This window comes from Bos mutus, chromosome 9 (genome assembly GCF_027580195.1).
Source record: "Bos mutus isolate GX-2022 chromosome 9, NWIPB_WYAK_1.1, whole genome shotgun sequence".
In the NCBI taxonomy this organism is placed as follows: domain Eukaryota; kingdom Metazoa; phylum Chordata; class Mammalia; order Artiodactyla; family Bovidae; genus Bos; species Bos mutus.
The window spans coordinates 93436215-93460225 of record NC_091625.1 but is presented as its reverse complement, the minus strand read 5'-3'; the positions used below and the strand labels follow the sequence as shown (position 1 = coordinate 93460225).

At 39.5% G+C, this 24011-nt stretch overlaps 2 protein-coding genes across 9 annotated transcripts in view; one reads left to right on the top strand and one right to left on the bottom strand.

Annotated features, from left to right (window-relative positions):
- Nucleotides 1-24011, bottom strand: part of ARID1B (AT-rich interaction domain 1B) — a 435159-nt gene that overhangs the window by 86000 nt on the left and 325148 nt on the right. For 6 of the 8 annotated variants that reach the window (XM_070376934.1, XM_070376935.1, XM_070376938.1 and 3 more), the window contains one exon: nt 12295-12384. The exons of the other annotated variants lie outside the window; for them this stretch is intronic. In XM_070376934.1, coding sequence (XP_070233035.1) covers nt 12295-12384 — 90 coding nt within the window. The remainder of the gene's footprint in view (nt 1-12294; nt 12385-24011) is intronic. 8 annotated transcript variants of the gene reach the window in all.
- LOC102283163 (heterogeneous nuclear ribonucleoprotein A3-like) lies at nt 18859-19843 on the top strand. The gene has a single exon (XM_070377157.1). It carries the CDS (start codon nt 18874-18876, stop codon nt 19804-19806), a length of 933 nt encoding a protein of 310 aa, XP_070233258.1. The 5' UTR covers nt 18859-18873; the 3' UTR covers nt 19807-19843.

Sequence of the window (24011 nt, the reverse complement as noted above, 5' to 3'; positions counted from 1 at the left end):
TTCCAGAAAAAAAGATACTTTTCTATGCTGTATGTTAGCTGACAGAGAGCAGCTGTCACAGTTTTATCATTATTTGTGGGGGTGACTGTCTTCCCCCAGACTGTGAGCACTGAGGCTTTAAACAAACACATTCTCTTTGCATCTGTCTCCTCTGGACCAAGCCAGGTGACTGGCACAGAACTGGAACCAAATAGTACAGGTTTTTTAATGAATAAGAAAACATCTTCATTCAGAATCCATTTATTCTACTTTGGGAAAACAGTCTAATAAATGTGATGGTTTGGCTCCTCGTTCAGAGTATGTTCAAGTAATCATTTGTGGCAAAAAGAGGACAGCTATTCAAGGCAAGAACAATTGACGCCTGATAGCCTAATGGGCCAGAAAGCACCATTATTTCTATCACCTAAATATCTGCCAAATACATCCGCTCTGTCCATCTCCACTGTCACTGCAGATTCAAGTTCTGGCCTCACCACTTATGGTCAGGACACTTCAGCAAGTTAATAGTCAAGCCTTAATTTCCTTCTCTGAAAAAGGTGGATGACTACTGAGTCTACCTCATAAGAGTAAATGTGAACATGCTTTGTAAAGCATACAGCTTAGTGCCTGGACACAGCAGAGGCTCAGTAAGTGACAGGTATTATTATTCATATTATTTTTAAATACAACCCACCATTTATTACCCATCTGAGTGACCCCAAGTTTTCAAACTAGCTTCCCTTGCCAGGCTTCCTTTCAAACCATGCACCATGGCAACGTTGGAAAGTGCTTCAAATTCCTGGACCGTGGTTAATTCTCCCAGTGGCCACACCCTGTGGTCTCCTGGCAAATGGTTCGATGCCCTTGCCCAAGTGCACCCAGCTCTGCGTCACTGTGCTGGGCTGGCCGGCTCCATCCTCCACCAGAGCCAGTTATAGCTGATGGGCAGCCTTCCTCACTCAGCAGACTATCCAGAAGCCATTGCCCTTTTCCTGATAGCTAGTTCCAGAAATAATTGGCTGGCCATGTTACTTGGCTCAGAAAACAGAAGCCTGTCGGTTTCAGGCCACTCAATCAATAGCTACAGTAATGATTAGTTCTGAGCGGTGTTAAGACTCAGTGTACATCCTTCCTAATCTTGCAGGGTCCCTGGAGTTTGCCTATTAAGACAGTGAGCGGGGAAGTGGAAAGAGAAGGGGGCGAGGAAGAGAAAGAGAAGAAAGCTAGATGGTGAGACAGATGTCAAGAGTCCTGTCAAGTGCCTGAACAAACTCTCAATGTAAAGGGGAAGGATCTTGAATTTTATTACTGAGTCACATGGACCTATATGAATCACTAGCTGGATAAACACTTTATGCAACGGATAGATCAATCTATTAGGTTTTTGTGAAAGGAGATTCTATTTCCAGTTATAAAGAGAACCTCCTAGACCTTGCCCCAGATAAGGGCATATCAGTCTTTAGCTGAGGGGTTGTTGAGGAACCTTGAACTTATGTGATAAAGGCCCAATTTTGGCCAGACTTGTTCCCACCACCTAGTAAGGGGCTAACAACTTATTCTAAAGTTCATTCCAAAGGCACAGGGGTTCATTTAGATATTTCATTATAATCTGACGATTCTTTGAACACCACTTCCCATTTACCCAATAGCTGAAAGTAGGGTTGGTGGTGGGGCCGCAGGACCCAATCTGGAGTCACTCAGTCTCAGGTTAAGAATGATTCTCACAGGGGTCATCCTCCTATGGATATTCGGATCAGTGGAGAATTCCTAGACAATCTATTCTATTACATGGCAGTAGAAGTCATGTTAAGTCTAGGAAAATGTTATTAATACTTCAATCTATACAGAGGCTAGTATTAAAGACTAAGCTGAAGAGGCTTCTGTTCTCCTTAATGTGTTTTTAAGAAAACATATTACTATCTTGGAATCTTAGAAAACAGGCCTAACAAAGAATTAGTATTTCTAAAATGTCTATCCACATCATTATTAGATAAATGAGTTTTCAAGGCCTTTCAAATATTTTCTTCAACATGCTATTTTTGTGGCTTATTAAGTGGATATTTTTCCTGGTTTAGAAAAAAAATGCTATATGATGCTCTTAACTGCAAAAAAGAAAATTCTTATAGAAGAGAAAATTCCACAGTGACTGTCTAAACCTTGGCAGATCAAAAAAAATTTTTTTAAGGAACTGATTTATGTAGTCATTATAAACAAATCACATTTTCCACGTAAGAGATAAAATGAATATAGAATATTTTTATGTGGTATGAATGAGGAAAAATTCTTCACTGGACAAGACAGAGATACAGCTTATCTTTAAGAATATTTAAAATATTCTCAAGAATAGATGAAATTATAGTTAGGCCTTAAAGCATATCTGGAGGAAATGCTCCATGGAAAAACAGAGAAGAAAGCTCCATGAATCCAACAGACAACGACGGGCTGTCACAACTCCAAAACAATCACTGATAGGTTAAAGGGCCATCCACGGAAAATGCATCTCTAAGTTGAAGGGTGTTAGAAAACTGACTTAGAAAAAATGTCGAATAAGTAATGGAGCAAATACAAGGAATTTCAGAAAATTAAACTGGAAGGCATTTAAATGTGGACCTAAGCCTCCAACTGTATGTCCTTTCATTCTTCATGCAAGACAACAAATTCTGCAATGTAAGCAATGGAGACCTTAAATCCTGATGGAAAAAACAGCGTTAAGCACAAGACCCAGATCATGGTTCACCCCATCCATGAAAGAGAACAGCAAAGAGAGAGCACAAGTGCTCCGGCTACCGCAGAGGAGCATGTGAGCCCAGCACCAAGTCCACATGAGCATAGCGCCTTGTCAGGGGGGCCTCTTGAGCATGGTCAGGACACCCACAAAACACCCAAGGCTCCACAAGCCACCAAAAGGTAAGGCACGTTTTTCCTTTGGCACATGGATGGTTTATTTTCATGTTGGCATCTGTTAAACATTCACAGAAGAACTGCCTTGTTTCTTCAGGGCAGTTCAATAAAAGATGTTTCCCCACATGTGTGAAATCACGGTCACACGCTGCACCACCTTAGCAGAGGCTCCAACTGTAAACACAGAACCATTTCTTATCGCAAATAGGTGTCAGATTCCCATTTGGAGAGAAAAATATATTTTAAAGAATATTCTTGTTACATTTTAACATCTTCAGTGTTTAGTTGCCTGCTTGCTTCTCTTCACAACATGAACTGCTCCAAGGAAGACAGAAACTAATGACCCGTTCAAGGCTATAACCCAGGCCGCCCAGTGTTCTCCCAGCTGTGCTTTCAGGTTAACTGGCACAATCGCTCCCTCTCCCTTTCCTGTCACCACCACACCCTCTACTCAGAGGCACAAACGACAGCATCTAAGTCCTCCCCACCCGCCCCCATGAAGCCTTCTCAGCTACTGACATCATCAATCATCGGGAAAATCAGAGTCAGGGGAGGAACTGGACTGACTACCCAGATGGCAGACGGGAGCAAACTATTTGGCCTTTCCTTAGATAATTCTTTGGAGTTTAGCTGCAAAAGTCAACTTCAGTGCTGAGGGTGAAGCCAATTTTATGTGTCCCTACCTGCTGGAAGAAGCAAAGAAATAACTTTTTCAGGCTTTCAATCCAGTCTCACAACAGTCATCTGTGCCTGATGCTTATGATTACTAGTATTTGCACAGTGCTTTGCAATAGATAACTTTTCTTTTTTTTTCTAATTTTATTTTTAAACTTTACATAATTGTATTAGTTTTGCCAAATATCAAAATGAATCTGCCACAGGTATACATGTGTTCCCCATCCTGAACCCTCCTCCCTCCTCCCTCCCCATACCATCCCTCTGGGTCTTCCCAGTGCACTAGCCCCAAGCATCCAGTAGATAACTTTTCGATACAAGGTTGCATTTGATCGCATTTGATCCATGCAACAAATCCATGGGACACTCTGATCCCCACTTTACAAATGAAAGTGAAGTCGCTCAGTCGTGTCCGACTCTGCAACCCCGTGGACTGTAGCCCACCAAGCTCCTCCATCCATGGGATTCTCCAGGCAAGAATACTGGAGTGGGTTGCCATTTCCTTCTCCAGGGGATCTTCCTGACCCAGGGATCGAACCCAGGTCTCCCACATTGGAAGCAGAAGCTTTAACCTCTGAGCCACCAGGGAAGCCCATTACAAATGAGGAAGAAGAAATTCAATTACTTGTCCAAAGTCACAAAACCAGTTAGTAGTAAGTTTGCACCTAAACCCAGATTTTTGGTCCCAGATTCCCTGAAGATTAAGATGAGGAAAAGAATGTATCTAAGAAGCACTGGAGTAAGACACTGGCCAAGGCCCCATGGTCCTGGTTCTCACAGAGCTCTCCCTGAGGAGAGAGCTCCAGCGGTAAGCCCTCCAGGGCTCCTGAGCACTGCCTGCCTGCGCGGGACAGTGCTGGCCGATCAGGCGATGCTTCCTTCTTTGTTCTGGCAGGAAACCTGGACTGGACTCAAGGACCTACGAGGTGTCAGGCTGTTTGGAGGATATGAAAGGAGTAAAGATGGGCTGGGGGCCACAGGTCGGGGAGGAAGGAGGGTTGAGGAGTGGGTGGCACAAGGGTTGGGGAGCAGCGCACGTGAAGGTCCAGAAGACCCTGGCTGGAGACCACCAGGCAGGACAGTGATAAGAACGAGCCCAAAAGGGGAGGCTGGGTGGGTGAGATGGCCCCCGTGACCAAGCACAGGAAGGCCTTTCTCTATAGGCAGAGGCAAGCTCTTAAAGGCTTTTATGAAGGGAATGACACGGTGTCACCATTCTTCTGGAGAGACCATTTTGGATGCAGCCTGGAAAGCAGAGTGGAGGGAGCAAAGTTGACAGGAAGACTGGCTGGGAGGTGTTGATGGAGCCTCAGGGGCGTGGGCTGGGATCATGCCAGTGAAAGCCAAGAAAAGGAGGATGTGAGAAACCACTGAGGGGTGGAGTCCGCAGAACAAGGTGACGAGTGTAGAGCTGATGGGAGAGAAAAAGACATCAAGGATGCCTTCAAGCTTTCTGGCTTGGGGAACAAAGCAGACAGCAGTCTTTCACTGAGGTACAGACCCATAAAGCACAGGAGAAAACATGTTGTTATAAATAAGTGCACACAATACACAATGCTGAATTTACCTAAGATCCAGATGTTCTCAAATACTTTCATGGAAGAATAATGAGCCAATTACAAATGAGTGTTAACTATTAAAAATAAGCTTTAATTGGCAATTCAAATAAATTACTGCACATACAAAAGTAACAAAACTATGCTTCTTTTAAAATATTCTAAAATTCAGACTGATGATTCTACAACGAACACAAAATGATTTTTATTGTAGTGGTATTTATTTCCCTGAGCTCTTTGGTGAACAGAGCTCTAGATAGCAGACTTAATAGGAATTCAATGCTAACCCTCAAACAATTCCTATACTTCTATTCCCTTCATTACTGACTAGCTTTGGTTTGGTCCACAATCCAGCCCAGAGGCAGAGCTCTGGGGCTGAAGAAATTAGAAACAAGTCTTAGATGGTCTCTCTTGTACGGTACCTCCCATTTGAGTTTATTTTCATCTGCCACCGATTATAAAAAAGGGATCCTCAATTAAGAGTGGAGGCTAAATTAATTGCATCTGGGGGTGAGGGTAGACTGTCATGAATGCCTTAACACGCTGATCTATTATATTTACACAACAAGGCTCGAGGAAAGGAATCTATTTTCTCTTTTTGACAATACCCTTGTCCTGAAAGGCAGCATCATTTTACAGTTAGTATGCTCACAATGTAAGTGATAAGAACCTTTACATGCAAGAACAAACAGACAGGTCGACTGGGAGATCCTTCTCTGAGAACCTCAGAGAAAGAGCGACAATATAATTTCTGTAGTTTGCACACACACACACACACAATCTCATTTCCAACTCCTTAACCATCATCTCGGTGGTCTCTTCCATTTCTGTACTTACTGGTTAATCTGTTCTTGCAACTGAGTTAGGTCAATTAAGATGTACAAAAATAATTTTAAAAATTTCAAAACTGATTTTTGGTGCGCATATCACTAGGAAATAAGCCAGCAGCATTAAAAACTTTTCCAAAGTTTTACTTATTTCCCTTTAAATATTCTGGGGTTGTAAAGAACATGGTTGGCCTCTGGACAATGCACTTTACTGTGAGGCTCCAGGTGTGAGCACCCCATCTCAGACTGACACTTGTCTGTATGATTGTAGAAATATTTCTGGAAGAATGGAAGATGGAAGTGGTAGCTTTAATCTGGTGCAAGAGAGAGAAACACTGTGCTACAGCAAATGACTTATAATGGTAAAACTGAAAGAAGACATGTCAATATGGTACACTTTCTTAATTTCAGAGCAAGAAACATTTTGTTCTTTGGTTGTTCTGTGCTCTGAATAGATCTGAAACTTCTGAATGGTTGTGAAGGCTGAATTATTTCCTGTCGTTCAACTAAATCTTTGTTGAGCACCTATTATATAGAAGGTGCTGCTGTAGCATAAGGATGCAGGGCATAAATAAGATTTGGTTCTGGCCCTCAAGAGTTCAGTCTAATCTACAGAAAGACACTGGATTTATTTTAAGAGATCTCTTTCCTGTCCTTCCCATTAAAAAGGAAGAGAAAGATTTACCCTGTCCAAATAGAATGTGCTTAGAAATTTGATGAGGAATTCTACTCATATGCTGAAAAGAAGTTAACATACACCATTAACGAGTGGGAACAAAACTTATCAAAGCATTTAACATTTGGGATTAATAACAGAACAAAGACATATTCTATTCAGTCTGCATAAAATACCTAAGTTTGAAACCTTATACTTCAAAGTACACAGATTCTGATTCACCTTCTCATGGTAGCGCACAAAAAGGACATCTAAATGCCTGAACTCACCCATTTGCTACATACTTTGTCTGGAAAATGGCACTATTTGTGTTTATAAAAATGGAGCTACTGATAAATATCACTGTGAATATCAGATTTCAAAGATGAGAATTTTGTGATTCATCTGACATACAGCTGTCAAGAACTAAGTTTGGCTGGATTAAATACTCAAGATACGTAAAACTGCAATATTTTGTTATTTTTTTCCTTGTCCTGAAACTACAGAATAGCTACACAACTTGTCTGCTGCTGCTACTAAGTCGCTTCAGTCGTATCCGACTCTGTGCGACCCCACAGATGGCAGCCCACCAGGCTCCCCGTCCCTGGGATTCTCCAGGCAAGAACACTGGAGTGGGTTGCCATTTCCTCCTCCAATGCATGAAAGTGAAAAGTGAAAGTGAAATCGCTCAGTCGTATCTGACTCCTAGCGACCCCATGGACTGCAGCCTACCGGGCCCCTCTGTCCATGGGATTTTCCAGGCAAGAGTACTGGAGTGGGGTGCCGTTGCCTTCTCCGACACAACTTGTCTAGGCTGTCTAATTTTGGCACCACTGATACAGTAAAAGACAATTCTCAATTAGGTACAGTAATACTGTAGACTTTAACTATAAACCTATTTAAACAGTTGAGAGAGGAAGAAAGGTTGTCCTGTAGCTGGACAAGAATGAAGGCTGTGGGTGGGGGAACCCGATAATTCTGGAAAATCTCACCCAGGACGCCCTCCATATGGTCACGGAATGGTGCCTAAGTACTGCCTCCAGCAACAGAATATATTTCCTAGCACATCACAGTCTGGGAGCAGCATCAATTCTGCTTGCAAGCCATATCCAAAAGGGAAGGTTCTTAGTGGTTCTGCTTTCAGCATATCTCAAGGACTAATTAAATCCTCATTACTACCTTCTAATTATTCAAATACTATGGGATTACACTAAGGAAGTCCCTGCTGGCATACTAGATGAAAAGGGTTAAATAACCTATGTTGATTTTGAGAATCCAGATCTAGTTCAGACTTTCAGAAAACCACTAGCACTAACATGAATATTTAACTAGACACCACTGTGAAAATTAAAAGGGAATTCAATTAAAAGGTTTTCAAAAAATTAATTCCGAACCTCTCTACATCTGTCCAAATAAATAAGCCTTCTCGAAACGTTTTCACCTAATTGCTAATCCAATAAACTAGAAGGGCATTTGCTAGTTTCATTAAGCTTAACATTTTACAGAGGTTAAAAATGTGATCATTTTGATGTTAATAATAATTATACTTATTTATCTACTCAGATGGCTATCCTATATTCCCTGCTAGAAAACAGGACACTCTACTAGTAAGCCATTTCTTACTGCCCTTTTCAAATTTTAAGATATATATGTTCAAGATTAAGAAATAAGGATATAGCGAATCTAAACATGTTGGCTACAGTTTTCTTGTAAAATATATTTCAGTATTTTAGGGTTATCTTAACTATTCTTCCAATGCCTTAGTTCATATAAGTCATAGTATTTGACTTTTTGGGTGAGAGCATGTTGTTATATGAGGTCTAGAGAGGAAAGATTTAGTTTAAATAAAAACCAATGGCAATACTAAGCTGAAGTTTTGACGTTTAAAAAGAACAAACATCAGTAATAAAAAAGTTAATACCAAAGAACTTTTTTTATTCACTTAGTAAGAAGCATCACATAGTATGCAAACAGGAGAGTATACATCAAGTTTTATACTGGGAAGTACACGAAACGTAGAGGAGACAATACTACATAAGGATAAAGAAGTCAATAGATCTTCAGAGTGTCTCCCTCCTTCCTGTAAATTCTGATGGCCATACCCACATACACCTTTGTAGATGGAAAATAGAAAACTATAGATACACTTATTTTTGCCTACACACAATGTGGGAAAATGAATTTGTGACTGCTGCTTTTTGATACACTTGACACCAGGACCACCAAGTAAAGAGGGGGTGGGCACCACAGGGTCCCAGGTCTAGATGGAGCACGGACTCTGTGCTCAACCTCGGGACAAGGAGATGGCCTTGCTGCTACCAGCATGGTTCAGACCCTAGGACAGCCTCAGATTTGCAAAATTCTCAACAGGGTATGTAATTTATTAATAAATGTTCTTCCTGAATGGGAATATAAAGATCAAACCCCCAAAATGACAGCAGAGCAAGACAGCAACTTCTTGAGCCTGAAGGGACTGAGCACCAGGGTGGTAGGTCAGCCCGGCTGACCCCCGCAAGGAGTGTGGGAAGGACCCAGAACATTGCACTCCACAGGAAAGCAGGCTTTCCTGAGTCTCTTGTTTTGTGCTGGTGTCTCTGGGCAAGTGTGTTTCTGGATTGTTCGCCATTAAAGTAAATCTATCTCCTATGGGTATATTAAAGAAAATGTGTATAATTGTGGAATTTTACTCTCTTATAATCTTGTTAAAACAAATAAGTGTAAAAGGAAGTGTTTAGCTTGGTTATTTTAGCACTCAGCAGTACAGAAGCTGTGCCTTATCTTGTTTATCAGGGTCCATGGTTTCTGAGAAAGAATACATTTTTAAAAATAAGATGCTAACTCAATGTATTCTTTTCCTCTTCTTTCATTACTTCCTTAAATAAGGGCAGAGGGTATATAACTTATGAAGGTATATGCTAAGTCACTTCAGCCGTGTCCGACTCTTAGCGACCCCATGGACTGCAGCCTACCAGGCTCCTCCGTCCATGGGATTTTCCAAGCAAGAATACTGGAGTGGGGTGCCATTGCCTTCTCCGATAAAGGTATAAAGTAAGTTAAATTACATGGGAATCAATACTGGGGAATTTTATAGTAAAGGCTTTCTTAGATTTACTTTGCACTATATATATTGTTGGTACATACCAAATGATGGTAAAACAAACAAAAAATGCTTTTCATTATTGTATCAAATCCTTAAAATGATTATGTCATCTGCCATTAAAACACATGATCAAATGTTATCAGGCAGGAGCTAACATATCTTCCTAGATTTAAACAAAGTCATTAAAAAAAAAGTACTTGCTACCCAATTTTAGAGGAAATTTAACTCATACACGGCAAAGCACCATCCAAGGGATGCACATGGTGCCTCCAGCACAGTCTCAGGGAAGTAGAAGAACATGTTCATAAAAATCAATTCAGATTTAGCACATTATAAAAGTCATCTTTTACTATTTGAAGGAAATGGTCATTAAAACTAGCCTGGTTGTCAGTTATGTATCCACTACTAGTTACCAAAATCACACTATACATAAGAGGGGGAAAAAAACTCAAACATATCAACAAGTGGTTTCCATACAGTGACACCAGAGGAATACCTTGGATTTTGTCTTGCAAGGTTAAAAGTTTGATTTAACTACATTTCCTGTCATCTTGTCCTTCACATTCAGCATTCTACACTTTAAAATTTCTTAAATGTGTATCAAGTGGAAGGGGCTGAAAAGACACTGGAGAATGTAGAAGAGGGGTTCTTTTTCAGTTTGTAGCAATAAAGGTTTATTGTAGGATTTCCAAATAAAGTACCTCTTATCTTCCAATGCTTACAAAATAAGCAGAATTCTCCCAGTAGGAATGATGTTACAGGTTTATGGTGAAAATGAAACAACAAATATCTTCATTTTAGCTCTGGGTCTGGCCTGAGTGGGCTTTCAGTACAGGATAATTTTCTCTATTCTTTTTTACTTCACTTCCTTGACCCAGTACCACAAGGCAGGTACAAACGATAGCCACGAAAAGGGAGTCTGGGGAAACTCCCACTGGCTTGGCTCCAGGGCTCCTTCCAGAAGCGTCTGTCATGTTTCCCAGACAACAGAGCCATAGGGGAGTTAACACAGAACAAGCGATTTATAGAGAGGATGTGACATACAAGACCAATTTACAGGAGGCCACAGTGGAAAGTTGATAGAGAAACAAATACACACATCATACAATGATTAAAACACACTATAGCATCATTATAAAGCAGTGGTTCTTGAGTATGGTCCTTGGACCAGCAGCATCAGCAGCACTGGGGAACTGGTCAGAGATGTGGATTTTCTGATGCAGAATCAGAAACCTGCAGTGTGGCCTAGTAATCCAGCTTAACAAGTTCTCCAGATGGTTCTCATGCACTCTAAAGCTTAAAAACCACTACTACTCCATTATTAAAACATATCATAGTATTTTGATAAGGGAATTAAAGTATTAACTGCACATTAAATGATAATAAAAAGTTAAATATGTAAAGGTATTAGAAATTAAAATTTCATTTTATTCCTACTAAACATTTATTTTAACACAAATGATGTAGAGATAAGGGTAATCCATCTTTTTACTGGTATTACTTTCTAAATAACATGTTGCTGAGTTTTTAGTATGTAAAATAACTGAAAGTTCATCTAATTAGAAACAAATTATCATCTTTACAACTCATACAGAAATAATTATAAACATTAGGGGTCAGGAGCCTTTAAATACTAGCTACCAAGCCAGCAACTTTTGTCTTCCTGGCAAGTGAGAGAGGAAGTAGAGTGAAGGAAAGTGGCATCTCCATTGTGGGGGGCGGGGCAGGTGGGCAAGGCCTGACTCGTGGGCAGTAGGAGGCGGTGACCAGGCACAGCACTAGATGGTGCAGCACGCCTGTCAATCCTGTCTACACTTATTGGACTAAAATCACCATCTCCACCTTCAATAAGAGTAACTTTCCCTCCAAAAGGGGGAAACAAGACAGAAGCAAACTGATGAAGGACTAAGGCCTCAGTCAAGGCAATAATATATGGGGGTCAACTTGCAGAACTGAGTGAAAGGTCAGAGTCTGCAGATGCGGGACAACCTGAATGCTCAGGAAAAGCTCACATTGCTTTTTCTGGCTCTGACACGAACTAGTCTCTGAGAATGAGAAGGTCATATAGAACCTCTACAGTCCTCAATTTCTTTATTCATAAATTGAGATGAATGGACTCTACAGTCTTCCAGGTCAGCTCCATTTCTGAGATCCTATAATTCTACAAGATAAGGTTTTACTATGCATTTAAAAATTTACTGTTAAATATCATGGGATAAGTAATTGATCAAAACAGCTAAACAGATGCACTTTACTTCATCAGGACCAATATCAAAATTGAATCATTAATAGTCATTTTTACACAGCTAGATCAAATATCAGACTGCAGTAATGTTTAAACTATACTTCCTGGTTCTATGTGGACATGCAGATTCTCTGGACCTTGAACTGGGATTTGGTAAAACCACCCAATCTACCAGAAACCATCCTTCTTTTCAGTATTTATTGTTATATGTAGGTTCTTAGGTATTTCTTTCATCTGATGAGAAAATGTAATAGCCTTTAAAAAAATGTGTATAAGCAGGTACATAGGTAGCAAACTCACTTAAACCTTACACACTCAAAACACGAAGGTATGTAAGATATGAACTGAAGACCAACCTCTTTCCTGTGGCATTGGTGACTGGCTCAAGGCAGGATGAGAACTGGATTCTGACTGGCTCCCAGGTGGCTGAGGGGGCATCTGACTTCCTGTAAAAACACAGGAGAGGAAGTGGGGATAGGGAACCCTCTGCATTAATGTCACAATTGTGTAAAACCCAAGACACAGTTAAATGTATTTAATCTTCATGATCACAAAAGGTATCGCTCCACAAAGAAAAACATACAGCTCAAAGAGAGTGATATTTTATACTTTTTTTTGTAAAACAAAGAGGAAGCATGCATAAACATATTTATCAAATCACCTCCTGAAAAGTTCAATTTTCTACTGTATGAGTTCCCAAATTCACAAATCAATCTACAAGCTCAAATCTCGAGACATACTTCTACAATACGTTTAACAAAATCCCAGATTGATGAAGTCAACTCAGACTCCCAAGTGGGCAGGCAGCATAGTGGCCAACAATCTTTCATGAGTAATATTTACTTAATATAGCAATAACAACTGACTTCTAAAAACTTCTAAGTCAATCACAGATTCCACAAAAACTTAGAAGGAAAGCTCAATTAAAAGACACACAACTATAAAATATAGTGTACATTATCACTAAAGAAAAAACACTATTCTGTACCTTTTAATCTTTATTGCTAACAGAGCAATAGTGTCTATTTACCACCTATTTGATTTCCATTTAATTTTTGCTTTTTGTCTTTTCAAACTATAAGGTAAGCGCCATGAGACAGGAATCAAGTTGTTTAATTCTTTAGTCCCTCCATCAGCATAACAAATAATTAATAAATCTTTGTTATTTCATGGTCCTTAATCTGAGAATAGGAATTAAAGCAAAACACTTTAATTAACTTTATTAAAATAAAACAAAAAACTTTATTTTATTAACTAAAGACAGACAGTGAATTATATGAGGTCTAGAGACATGATTTTTTAGCTTAAGAACAATCAGCTCACTTTCTGCCTCAGAAGTATAGATACATTTCTGAGAGTAAAAGTACTATAAAGTAACAAAGGCAGTTGAATTTAGCATAATCCTCAAAGGGATTCATTTGTGTTTTGTTTGAATGAATTTGTTTGTTTGAATGAATTCATTCATTTATTTACTCTTAGACATCTGCAGTAAATTAGTATTAGTACCAAATAAATAAAGCAAAAATACTTACATTTGGGTAAAAACAACTTCTAGGGTAAACACTGCCATCAACTTGGCTACAGATACACAAAAGTTGCTGTGTGTCCACTCAGGGTCATGTGCTTCCTATGAAATACCCTACGGCCCCTAAGCTCCAGTCCATTTAGAAATTTAAAGCACTCTGCAGCCAAATACTGACTTTTTAAAATGTCACTGGGGAATCAATTGCAGTAAGATAGTAAGTGCTTACATTTTAATGATTGTTTCTACATGACAGACTGAATTCATAGACTCATGACAGTAAAAACAAAACAAAACAAAACACAGTGATTCTAAGGACACCACTGCTTACACTATACATGCCCCAGGCACTGCTCTTATATACCATATTTCAAGTAAACATAAAAAAGGCTGTAAGAAAGCTCATGAATTTATAAAATACTGCCATATTCAAGCAGCACTAGTGGTTGTCTGGTGCATTTCTAAGAGATCTCGCTTTAAAGCTATGAGTTACCTACTCATTTATTAAATCTGTCCTTTAAAGAAACAAAGAGTCTTTTCATGGTAACGATAGACTTGCCCAAACTGTTTTAAATTCTCCATTTGGTTTCAATCCCTGTCTTTCCATCAGTAGTTTCATAGTTACTAAGAAATAACTTCATCTCCCATTAGCATAGGTATAAAGCATAGTCACAGCAGATGACTGTGACATGATCAGAAAACATGTTTGAGAAATGTAATACAGATGATCCATTTCTGTCCACTGTCCATATAAAGAAGACAATTCAGAGCTTTTTGAACCAAATGAAATGACTAAACACCTCTCGAACCACAGATTTCTATATGTCATATGTATGATGTTAAGTAAAACCTTTTAAACAAAGTGTGGTTAACTATTTTAAAAGAGAATGTTTCATATGTAATAAATAAACCAAATTCATGAGAAGGCTTTAACAGTAAAACTAAGTGTTTAAAGAAAGTCTCATTTTCCCCCTAGTTTGTGTCTATGATGACGTAAGCACAACGTGGTGACGTAAGCACTATCTGTGAGGTAGAACAAATTTCACCACTTCACATGGAGGTATTCACTCTTCAATGGCTATGTACACAATACTGTCCAAAATTTCTGGTGCAACTAAAAAATGAAACATCAGTAAATGACCTTAATGTCTGCTTTTGCCAACTTAAAATTCTAAGCACAAGCTTATATTAAAATTTTTTACAGAAGAGCTCTTATGTGCAATTAATTTAAGACTCAGAGTAAAGCTATATAGCCAGTATAAGAGTGCTGTGCTCAGTTGTGCTCAACTCTTTGTCAGACTCCTCTGTCCATGGGATTCTCCAGGCAAGAATACTGGAGTGGGTTGTCAGTTCCTCCCTGAGGGGATCTTCGCAACCTAGGGATAGAACCTGCATCTTTTACATTTTTTGCATTGGCAGGTGGATTCTTTACCACTAGCACCACCTGTATAAGGGGCTGTCGTATATCCCTTAGCCCACCTCTCCTAGTGATCACACCTTATAGAACCTTTATATAATTATCAAGAGGAACTTAAAATGGTAAGAAATTACTAAAGATATTTGAATTTTACCATTTTTTCCAGTCAGTGCTTCATTTTCCCTTCTAGGGTCTCAGATTGCATCTAGTTGTTATTTCTCCTCAGTCTCCTTCAGTCTAATCTGTCTTTCCTTATATTTATGACCTTGATGCTTTTGAAGAGTTCAGATAAGTCGTTTCGTAGAATGTTCCTCAATTTGGCTTAGTCTGTTACTGTGTCAGGATTGAAGCAAGGTAATGCATTTTGGGACGAGTATGACAAAAGTGTTGTGCTCTTTTCAGTTCACTCTACCAAGAGGTTAATGACATTGACGTTTCACTTGTGGTGACTTTTGCCTTGATTACTTGGCAAAGCTGTTGTCTACCAAGCGCCAATAAAAAGTTACTGCATTTTGCTCTTTGTAGTTGATGAGTATCTTAGGGGAGATATTGAGACTCTGCAAATTCTCTGTCTCCTCAATCTTGTACCCACTAATTTTAGCATCCATTAGAGAATCCTGTCTGCAGCATTTACTACAATGGTGCTTGCTAATGGTAATTCTTTATTTCCCTCTTTCCTTCCACGTTTGTGAATGGGAATCTACTATGAGGAAGAATTATCTCTTCTTCTCCACTTGTTTAGATATTTATTAGACTGCTTCTATCCATATGGACTCAATGTGGCAGACACATCAGAGAATGACTTCCAATGAGTCAAATTCCTATGTAATCTCCACTTTTTCACTGAGGGCAAAACCTGTGACTTGGTTTCTAATCAAAGAATATAACAGAAGTGATGGGATATCATTTCTAAAATTATTTTATATGGCAAAATTAAAGGGATTTTATAGACATAATTAAACTCCATAATTGGTTGACTTTGAAATAATCAAACGGGAAGTAACCCTGTGAGGCATGATGCCAAGAAATGGCTTAGGCCTTCTTTGAGCTGAAGGATGCTCCCGATGGCCTTGACGAAGTAAGCTTCTATGATGGGAACTGAGCTGCACGGCAAGGACAAGGCAGCCTCTGGAACTTCAGGGCCTCACTTCTACAAACACTAGAAACAAATTCTTCCAAACAGTCTGAATGAGACTAGAAGCAAAGTATCCCTGAGTTGAGCCTCCAGATGAATATGAGACAACCCAACACTTGCTTGGACTAGAGCCTTTCAACCCTGAGAAGAGGACCTAGTGAGGCTGTGAATGGACTCATGACCAGGGAAAATGCGAGATCAATAAATGTGTGTTGCTTTATGCTGCTAAATTGTGATTTGTCATACTGAACAGAAAACTCACACACTCATGGATTAAAATCCAATTGTGCCATTATTTTGTTGCTCAAGTTGTTCCAGCTTTGACCATTAGAAGCTCCTTCAAATCTTTATTTTTTAGAAGTCACAAGGAATTCCAGGCTCATCTTTTATTTTCCTCACCCCAGTTCTATAATCAGTCACCTCTCCTCAGAGCTCTGGTTCTTTTTAGTGGAGAATGGTGTTAAGAGACTAAAATCTGGGCATTGGGCCTACTCATTATTTCTGAGGAGTTACTGCTTCTAGCCTCTCTCAGTGAAGAGATCATGTACACCAATGTGTACATATATACTCTATACCTCAGTATTTGTGTGTGTATAAAATCGTGAGTTTGGGGCTTCCCTAGTGGCTCAGTGGTAAAGAAACCGCCTGCCAGTGAAGGAGATCCAAGAGACCTGGGTTCAATCCCTGAGTTGGGAAGATACCCTGGAGAAGGAAATGGCAACCCAATCCAGGGTTCTTGCCTGGAAAATTCCATGGACCGAGGAGTGCTGGTGGGCTGTAGTCCAGGGGGTTGCAAAGAGTTGGACATGACTGAGCAACTGCACACACACACACTATTGTATTTGGTTAGCTTAGTATTTTCCTTAGAATTTTAACACTAGAAGAGGTTTTGAGGGAATTTTTCTAATTAAAAATAGCTTTTAAGAACTAAATCAAAATAATCATCAATTAAACATTTGAAAGAACAAAACATTAGGATTTTAGTTTATAACAAAACTGAGAGAGACAGGCTAATAAGTATACTTTTGGTTAATTAGCACACATCTAGTAATTGTATAACTTACAGTGGACGTCCCAAGACATGAATATATTACAGCCTGGTATACTTCATAGACCAAGATGGTGGGGCAGTCAGGACTCACAAGTTTAAGTTCTGTTTCTTATAGGCAACACAGTCTTAACACTCCCCATAGTTCTTATCTTACTTCTCTGTGTCATTTGTCCTATTCTCACCTGAACATAAATTATGTGAGTACTAAGAACTCTGTTTCTTTCCCTACTATATCCTTTGAACCAGACATATAAGTAAGCATTCAGTAAATATTTGTTGATTAAATAAATGTGTGGCTGATTGATTACTCCAGAAACCAAGTGCAGACTAATAGTTAGTTAGATCTTTATAAGTTATCAGTGATCATGTAGCTTTATCTTACTATTCCAGAGTAGGAACAGGCAAACTCTTCCCTATAAACTGCCAGACAGGATACATTTCAGGTTTTGCAGGCCATATGTTCTCTGTCTCAACCATTCACCTCAGCTGCTGTCGTGCAAAAGAAGCCACAGACAACATGTAAACAGAGCAGCATAAATAAAACTTTATTTACAAAAACAGGTGGCAAGCTGGATTTGTCCCAAAGGTGGTAGTTGCTGATCCCTATACTAAACTACAATATCATTAAAGAAACATTCAGGAACACTTGCTCAGAAAGTCAGTAAACATCAAATGGCATTTATTAACAACAGTGATGACTTAGAAAGCCAGCACACCCTCCAAACTTAGTAAAGAGGCCTACATAAATAAATGCCAGTAAGAATTTCGTTTGTGCCCTCTTCCAAATCAGATCTAGTATAGGGTGCCCTGGATTCCCCAGCACTTAATTCGAGTGCAATTGTAAGATTTAAATGGCAAGTGCATTTAGCAGATATATTTTTAGAGAAGCAATTCCTTGCAGTTTTATGCTCCCAACTTTCTTTGGCCAGACTGAAACAAATAAATCAGAACTATTGATCAGATGCAATCATATTTAACTTATACTCTATCACTGTTGTGTTGGGGCAGCAGAGAATAAACATGAGATAAATAGGATTTCTACATTAATCATTTATTGAGGCCAAAATTTCCCTGGGTTAATTCCTTTCTAAATTACTGTAGCATACAACAACAGGAACTCAGTAAGAACAAGCACACTAACTCTGAACTACAACAGCCTCTGGCAAGCAAATCACTCACCTTTTTAAAAGTAATACCATGCTATCTCTAAATAATACTAATAGACAAAGAAATACCCAGAAATCTGATTTTTCAAAAGTTGTAGTGGCCAGGAGAAAAGCATTGCTTCCCTTCACGCTGTTGTCACTTAAAAAAAAAAAAAAATCAACCTAAGATGGATTTGGGCTTCCCTTGTGGCTCAGCTGGTAAAGAATCCACCTGCAATGTGGGAGATCTGGGTTCGATCTCTGAGTTGGGCAGATCCCCCGGAGAAGGGAAAGGCTACCCACTCCAGTATTCTGGCCTAGAGAATTCCATGAATTGTATAATCCATGGGGTCACAAAGAGTTGGACACGACTGAGTGAATTCACTTTCACAAGATGGATTTAGTCAACCTAGATGGAATAATGATATAATTAATCAACAGGGTAAATCTGGAGTTTTAATGACAGACACTACCTGATTTCAACTTTCCTGCCTGGAATCCATTCTCCCTCTCCAATTTTACTACATTAACTGACACTGGAAAAAAGTGGATAAAGACATAGCAACATCTGGAAAGCATATTTATTTGTCTTAACAATTTCTTACATAAATTGGAGATGGTTTTAGTTGAATGTAAAAAATGACATTAAGAAAAACCACTCCGTGATGAGAGACCCCAAAACAAAACGTTCCAGGGGCTTTGGTTTTGTGACTTATTCTTGTGTTGAAGAAGTGGATGCAGCGATGTATGCTCGACCGCACAAGCGTGTAGTGGAACCAAAGAGAGCTGTTTCTAGAGAGGATTCTGTAAAGCCTGGTGCCCATCTAACAGTGAAGAGAATTTTTGTTGGTGGTATTAAAGAAGATACAGAAGAATATAATTTGAGAGACTGCTTTGAAAAGTATGGCAAGATTGAAACCATAGAAGTTATGGAAGACAGGCAGAGTGCGAAAAAGAGAGGATGTGCTTTTGTAACTTTTGATGATCATGATACAGTTGATAAAATTGTTGTTCAGAAATACCACACCATTAATGGGCATAATTGTGAAGTGAAAAAGGCCCTTTCTAAACAAGAGATGCAATCTGCTGGATCACAAAGAGGTCGTGGAGGTGGATCTGGCAACTTTATGGGTCGTGGAGGAAACTTTGGAGGTGGTGGAGGAAACTTTGGCCGTGGTGGAAACTTTGGTGGAAGAGGAGGCTATGGTGGTGGAGGTGGTGGCAGCAGAGGGAGCTATGGAGGAGGCGATGGTGGATATAATGGATTTGGAGGGGATGGTGGCAACTATGGTGGTGGTCCTGGTTATAGTAGTAGAGGAGGTTACGGTGGTGGTGGACCAGGAGGATATGGAAACCAAGGTGGTGGATATGGTGGCGGTGGTGGAGGATATGATGGTTACAATGAAGGAGGAAATTTTGGAGGTAACTATGGTGGTGGTGGAAACTATAATGATTTTGGAAATTATAGTGGACAACAGCAGTCAAATTATGGACCCATGAAAGGGGGTAGTTTTGGTGGAAGAAGCTCAGGCAGTCCCTATGGTGGTGGTTATGGATCTGGTGGTGGAAGTGGTGGATATGGTAGCAGAAGGTTCTAAAAACTCAGAAGAAAAGGGCTATAGTTCTTAGCAGGAGAGCGAGGAGTTGTCAGGAAAGCTGCAGGTTACTTTGAGACAGTCGTCCCAAATGCGTTAGAGGAACTGTAAAAATCTGCCACAGAAGGAACGATGATCCATAGTCAGAAAAGTTACTGCAGCTTAAACAGGAAACCCTTCTTGTTCAGGACTGTCATAGCCACAGTTTGCAAAAAGTGCAGCTATTGATTAATGCAATGTAGTGTGAATTAGATGTACATTCCTGAGGTCTTTTATCTGTTTTAGCTTTGTCTTTTTCTTTTTCTTTTCATTACACCAGGTATATTGCCCTGTAAATTGTGGTAGTGGTACCAGGAATAAAAAATTAAGGAATTAAAAAAAAAAAGAAAAACCACTCCGTACTTACTATATACAAGGCACTGTACTAAATGATATTTCACCATTAGTATTTCAAGAGGATTGGCTTCTTAAAATTAACATGAAATGACACATTGACTCACAGAGACCTTAACGATTTTGTTAGCCCATCTTGCTCAATAAAGATCGTTAGGGTATGTGGGGATCATGAGGTGTTTAGTGACAAAAACTTGGATCTAAATTTAGTTTTTTAAATTAATAAGGGTAACACAGGCTTGTTAGAAAACACACGACCTGCAAATTATGTGATTTAAATTGTCAGCTGAGGCTGTTGTTGAATATTGAGAAGAAATGAGGAATATTTCCATTTTGTGAATAATTCTATGACCACATTCTTTCCCTGGAATGCTGCTACAAAAATCAATATATATTTTATATATAGAATTTTGAGCAATTAGCAACTGAATTATTCTCCCAGTTTTTAAGAAATCTTGGTAGTCACTAACTTTAGTGAGGAGTTGCTGTTTTTTTTTTTTTTAAAGTTTACATTGTAAAAATTACTGCTATCAATTACGAATACATCACAGTCATGATCAATTTTCATTTTGCACTGTCATTCATTATTCAATTCTGTCCATCCCAAACTAAGACATTGGGTTGCATTTTTCTAATACATCCTCATACTTCACGTTATGGAAATCAGCTCTCTCAAGCAGAACATGAGACTCCTTTGCCACAGTCTGACTTTATAGATTTTCTGGAGGATATAATTTCTTATATTTTGCAGCTGCTGCTGCTGCTTCAGTCGCGTCCGACTCTGTGCGACCCCATAGACGGCGGCCCACCAGGCTCCCCCGTCCCTGGGATTCTCCAGGCAAGAACACTGGAGTGGGTTGCCATGTCCTTCTCCAATGCATTTAAAGTGAAAACTGAAAGTGAAGTCGCTTAGTCGTGTCCGACTCTTAGCGACCTCATGGACTGCAGCCCACCAGGCTCCTCCATCCATAGGATTTTCCAGGCAAGAGTACTGGAGTGGGGTTCATTTCTAAAACACAAAGTCCTTGTTGTTGTTGTTGTTCAGTCACTCAGTTGTGTCTAACTCTTTGTGACCCCGTGGACTGCAGCACGCCAGGCTTCCCTGTCCTTCATCATTTCCCAGAGTTGCCAAAACTCATGTCCATCAAGTCAGTGATGCCATCCAACCATCTCATACTCTGTCATCCCCTTTTCCTTCTGACTTCAATCTTTCCCAACATCAGGGTCTTTTCCAGTGAGTCAGCTCTTCACATCAGCTGGCCAAAGCACTGGCGCTTCAGCTTCATCATCAGTCCTTCCAATGAATATTCAGGGTTGATTTCCTTTAGGATTGACTGGTTTGATCTCCTTGTAGTCCAAGGGACTCTCAAGAGTCTTCTCCAATACCACAGTTCAAGAGCATCAGTTCACTGGTGCTCAGCCTTCTTTAAAGTCCAACTCTCACATTCATACATGACTACTAGAAAATCATAGCTTTGACTAAATGGACCTTTGTTGGCAAAGTAATGTCTCTGCTTTTTAATATGCTATCTAGGTTTGTCATAGGTTTTCTTCCAAGGAGCAAGGGTCTTTTAATTTCATGGCAGCAGTCACTATCCACAGTGGTTTTAGAGCCCAAGAAAATAAAGTCTGTCACTATTTTCATTGTTCCCCCATCTATTTGCCATGAAGTGATAGGACCAGATGCTATGATCTTGGATTCCTGAATGTTGAGTTTTAAGCCAGATTTTTTCATTCATCTTTCTCACCTTCAAGAGGCTCTTTAGTTCCTCTTTGCTTTCTACTATAAGGGTGGTGTCATATGCATATCTGAGGTTATTGATATTTCTCCCAGCAATCTTGATTCCAGCTTGCGCTTTATCCAGCCCAGCATTTTGCATGATGTACTCTGCACACAAGCTAAGCAAGCAAGGTGACAATGTACAACCTTGATGTACTCCTTTTACAATCTGGAACCAGTCCGTTGTTCCATGTCCATTTCTAATTGTTGCTTCTTGACCTGTATACAGGTTTCTTAGGAGGCAGGTAAGGTGGTCTGATATTCCCATCTCTCAGAATTTTCCACAGTTCGTTGTGATCCACATATCCAAAGGCTTTAGTGTAGTCAATCAAGCAGAAGTAGATGCTTTTCTGGAACTCTCTTGCTTTTTCTATGATCCAATGGATGTTGGCAATTTGATCTCTGGTGACTTTTCTAAATCCAGCTTGAATATGTGGAAGTTCTCAGTTCACGTACTGTTGACTAGCCTGGAGGATTTTGAGCATTACTTGCTAGCACGTGAAGTGAGTGCAATTGTGTGGTAGTTTGAACACTCTTTGGCATTGCCCTTCTTTGGGACTGAAATGAAAACTGACCTCTTCTAGTCCCGTGGCCATTGCTGAGTTTTCCAAAATTGCTGGCATACTGAGTGCAGCACTTTAATAGCATCATCTTTTAGGGTTTCAAATAGCTCAGCTAGAATTCTATCACCCCTACTACCTCATTCATAGCGATGCTTCTTAAGGCCCACTTGACTTCACATTCCAGGATGTCTGGTTCTAGGTGAGTGATCACATGATAGTGGTTATCTGGGTCATTAAGATCTTTTTTGTAGAGTTCTTCTGTGTATTCTTGCTACCTCCTCTTAATATCTTCTGCTTCTCTTAGGTTCATACCATTTCTGTCCTTTATTATGCCTGTATTTGCATGAAATATTTCCTTGGTATGTCTAACTTTCTTGAAGAGATCTCTAGTCTTTCCCACTCTATTGTTTTCCTCTATTTCTTTGCAATGCTCACTTACAAAGGCTTTCTTATTTCTCCTTGCTATTTTTTGGAACTCTGCATTCAAATGGGTGTATTTTTCCTTTTCTCCTTTGCCTTTTGTTTCTCTTCTTTTCTCAGCTATTTGTAAGGCCTCTTTACAAATAGCTGATCCTAACACAAAGTATTGGTTAGGATCCTTTCTTTGCTGTGATAAAGGACAAACATGATTTTCTTTATAGATGGCAATGGTGGATAGCATGGTGGGCCCTATATCTACGGAAATCACTGAACATCTTATCTACGATCATATCCAAATCAATGTGATTAGATAGTACAGTTCTGCAATGCAAGCAGCAAAGACTTCCCCGGTCATCTTTATAGTAAACCAAAATATCTGCATAACACCTAAGAGCAATGGTGTGAGTGAAAAATGAGCTTTCAATAATCCATAAATTCAATGAATGTCCTAGTCTTAAGCATTTATTTAGATGTTTTGGAAAATCCATAAATTATTTTGAGTATAGCATCTCTCTGTAGGTGTCTCCTGTTTAATCTGTTTCAATAAAGGGAAAAACTTTTTTTTCTTATTCAGATTCATGAAGCCAGCTACCCCAGTGTGCTCCAAAGCGACATTTAAAATGTGGAATCTGCTCAGGATGCAGCTTAGTGCTTACAGTGAACAATTTACTAAAGGACTTGACTATGGACTCCCAGTATTTACTAATGTTTGGAGTGTTTTAAATAGGATCTCACTCTTACCAGGAGGTGCTGTATCAGGGTAAGGAAGGTGGAAAGCCAGCTGTGAACAGGCTGTCAACACAATACCTTACTATGAACCAACTCTATCTCAAACTAGAGTATAAAATAGAAAGGAACACTTTCCTCTTCCTGTACCCTCCAAATGGGAACAAAGAGCCATAGCAACCTGCTCCCTCAACTTTAAACAGCAAACATGAACCTTGGATGACAAACCTTTCTCTGTCTTATGGTTCAAAAGTTCATTCAAAATAGGGTAAGATTTTCCCAAGTCCTTACCCAAGAAATTGCAAACTGTTGATGTGTCACTGGTT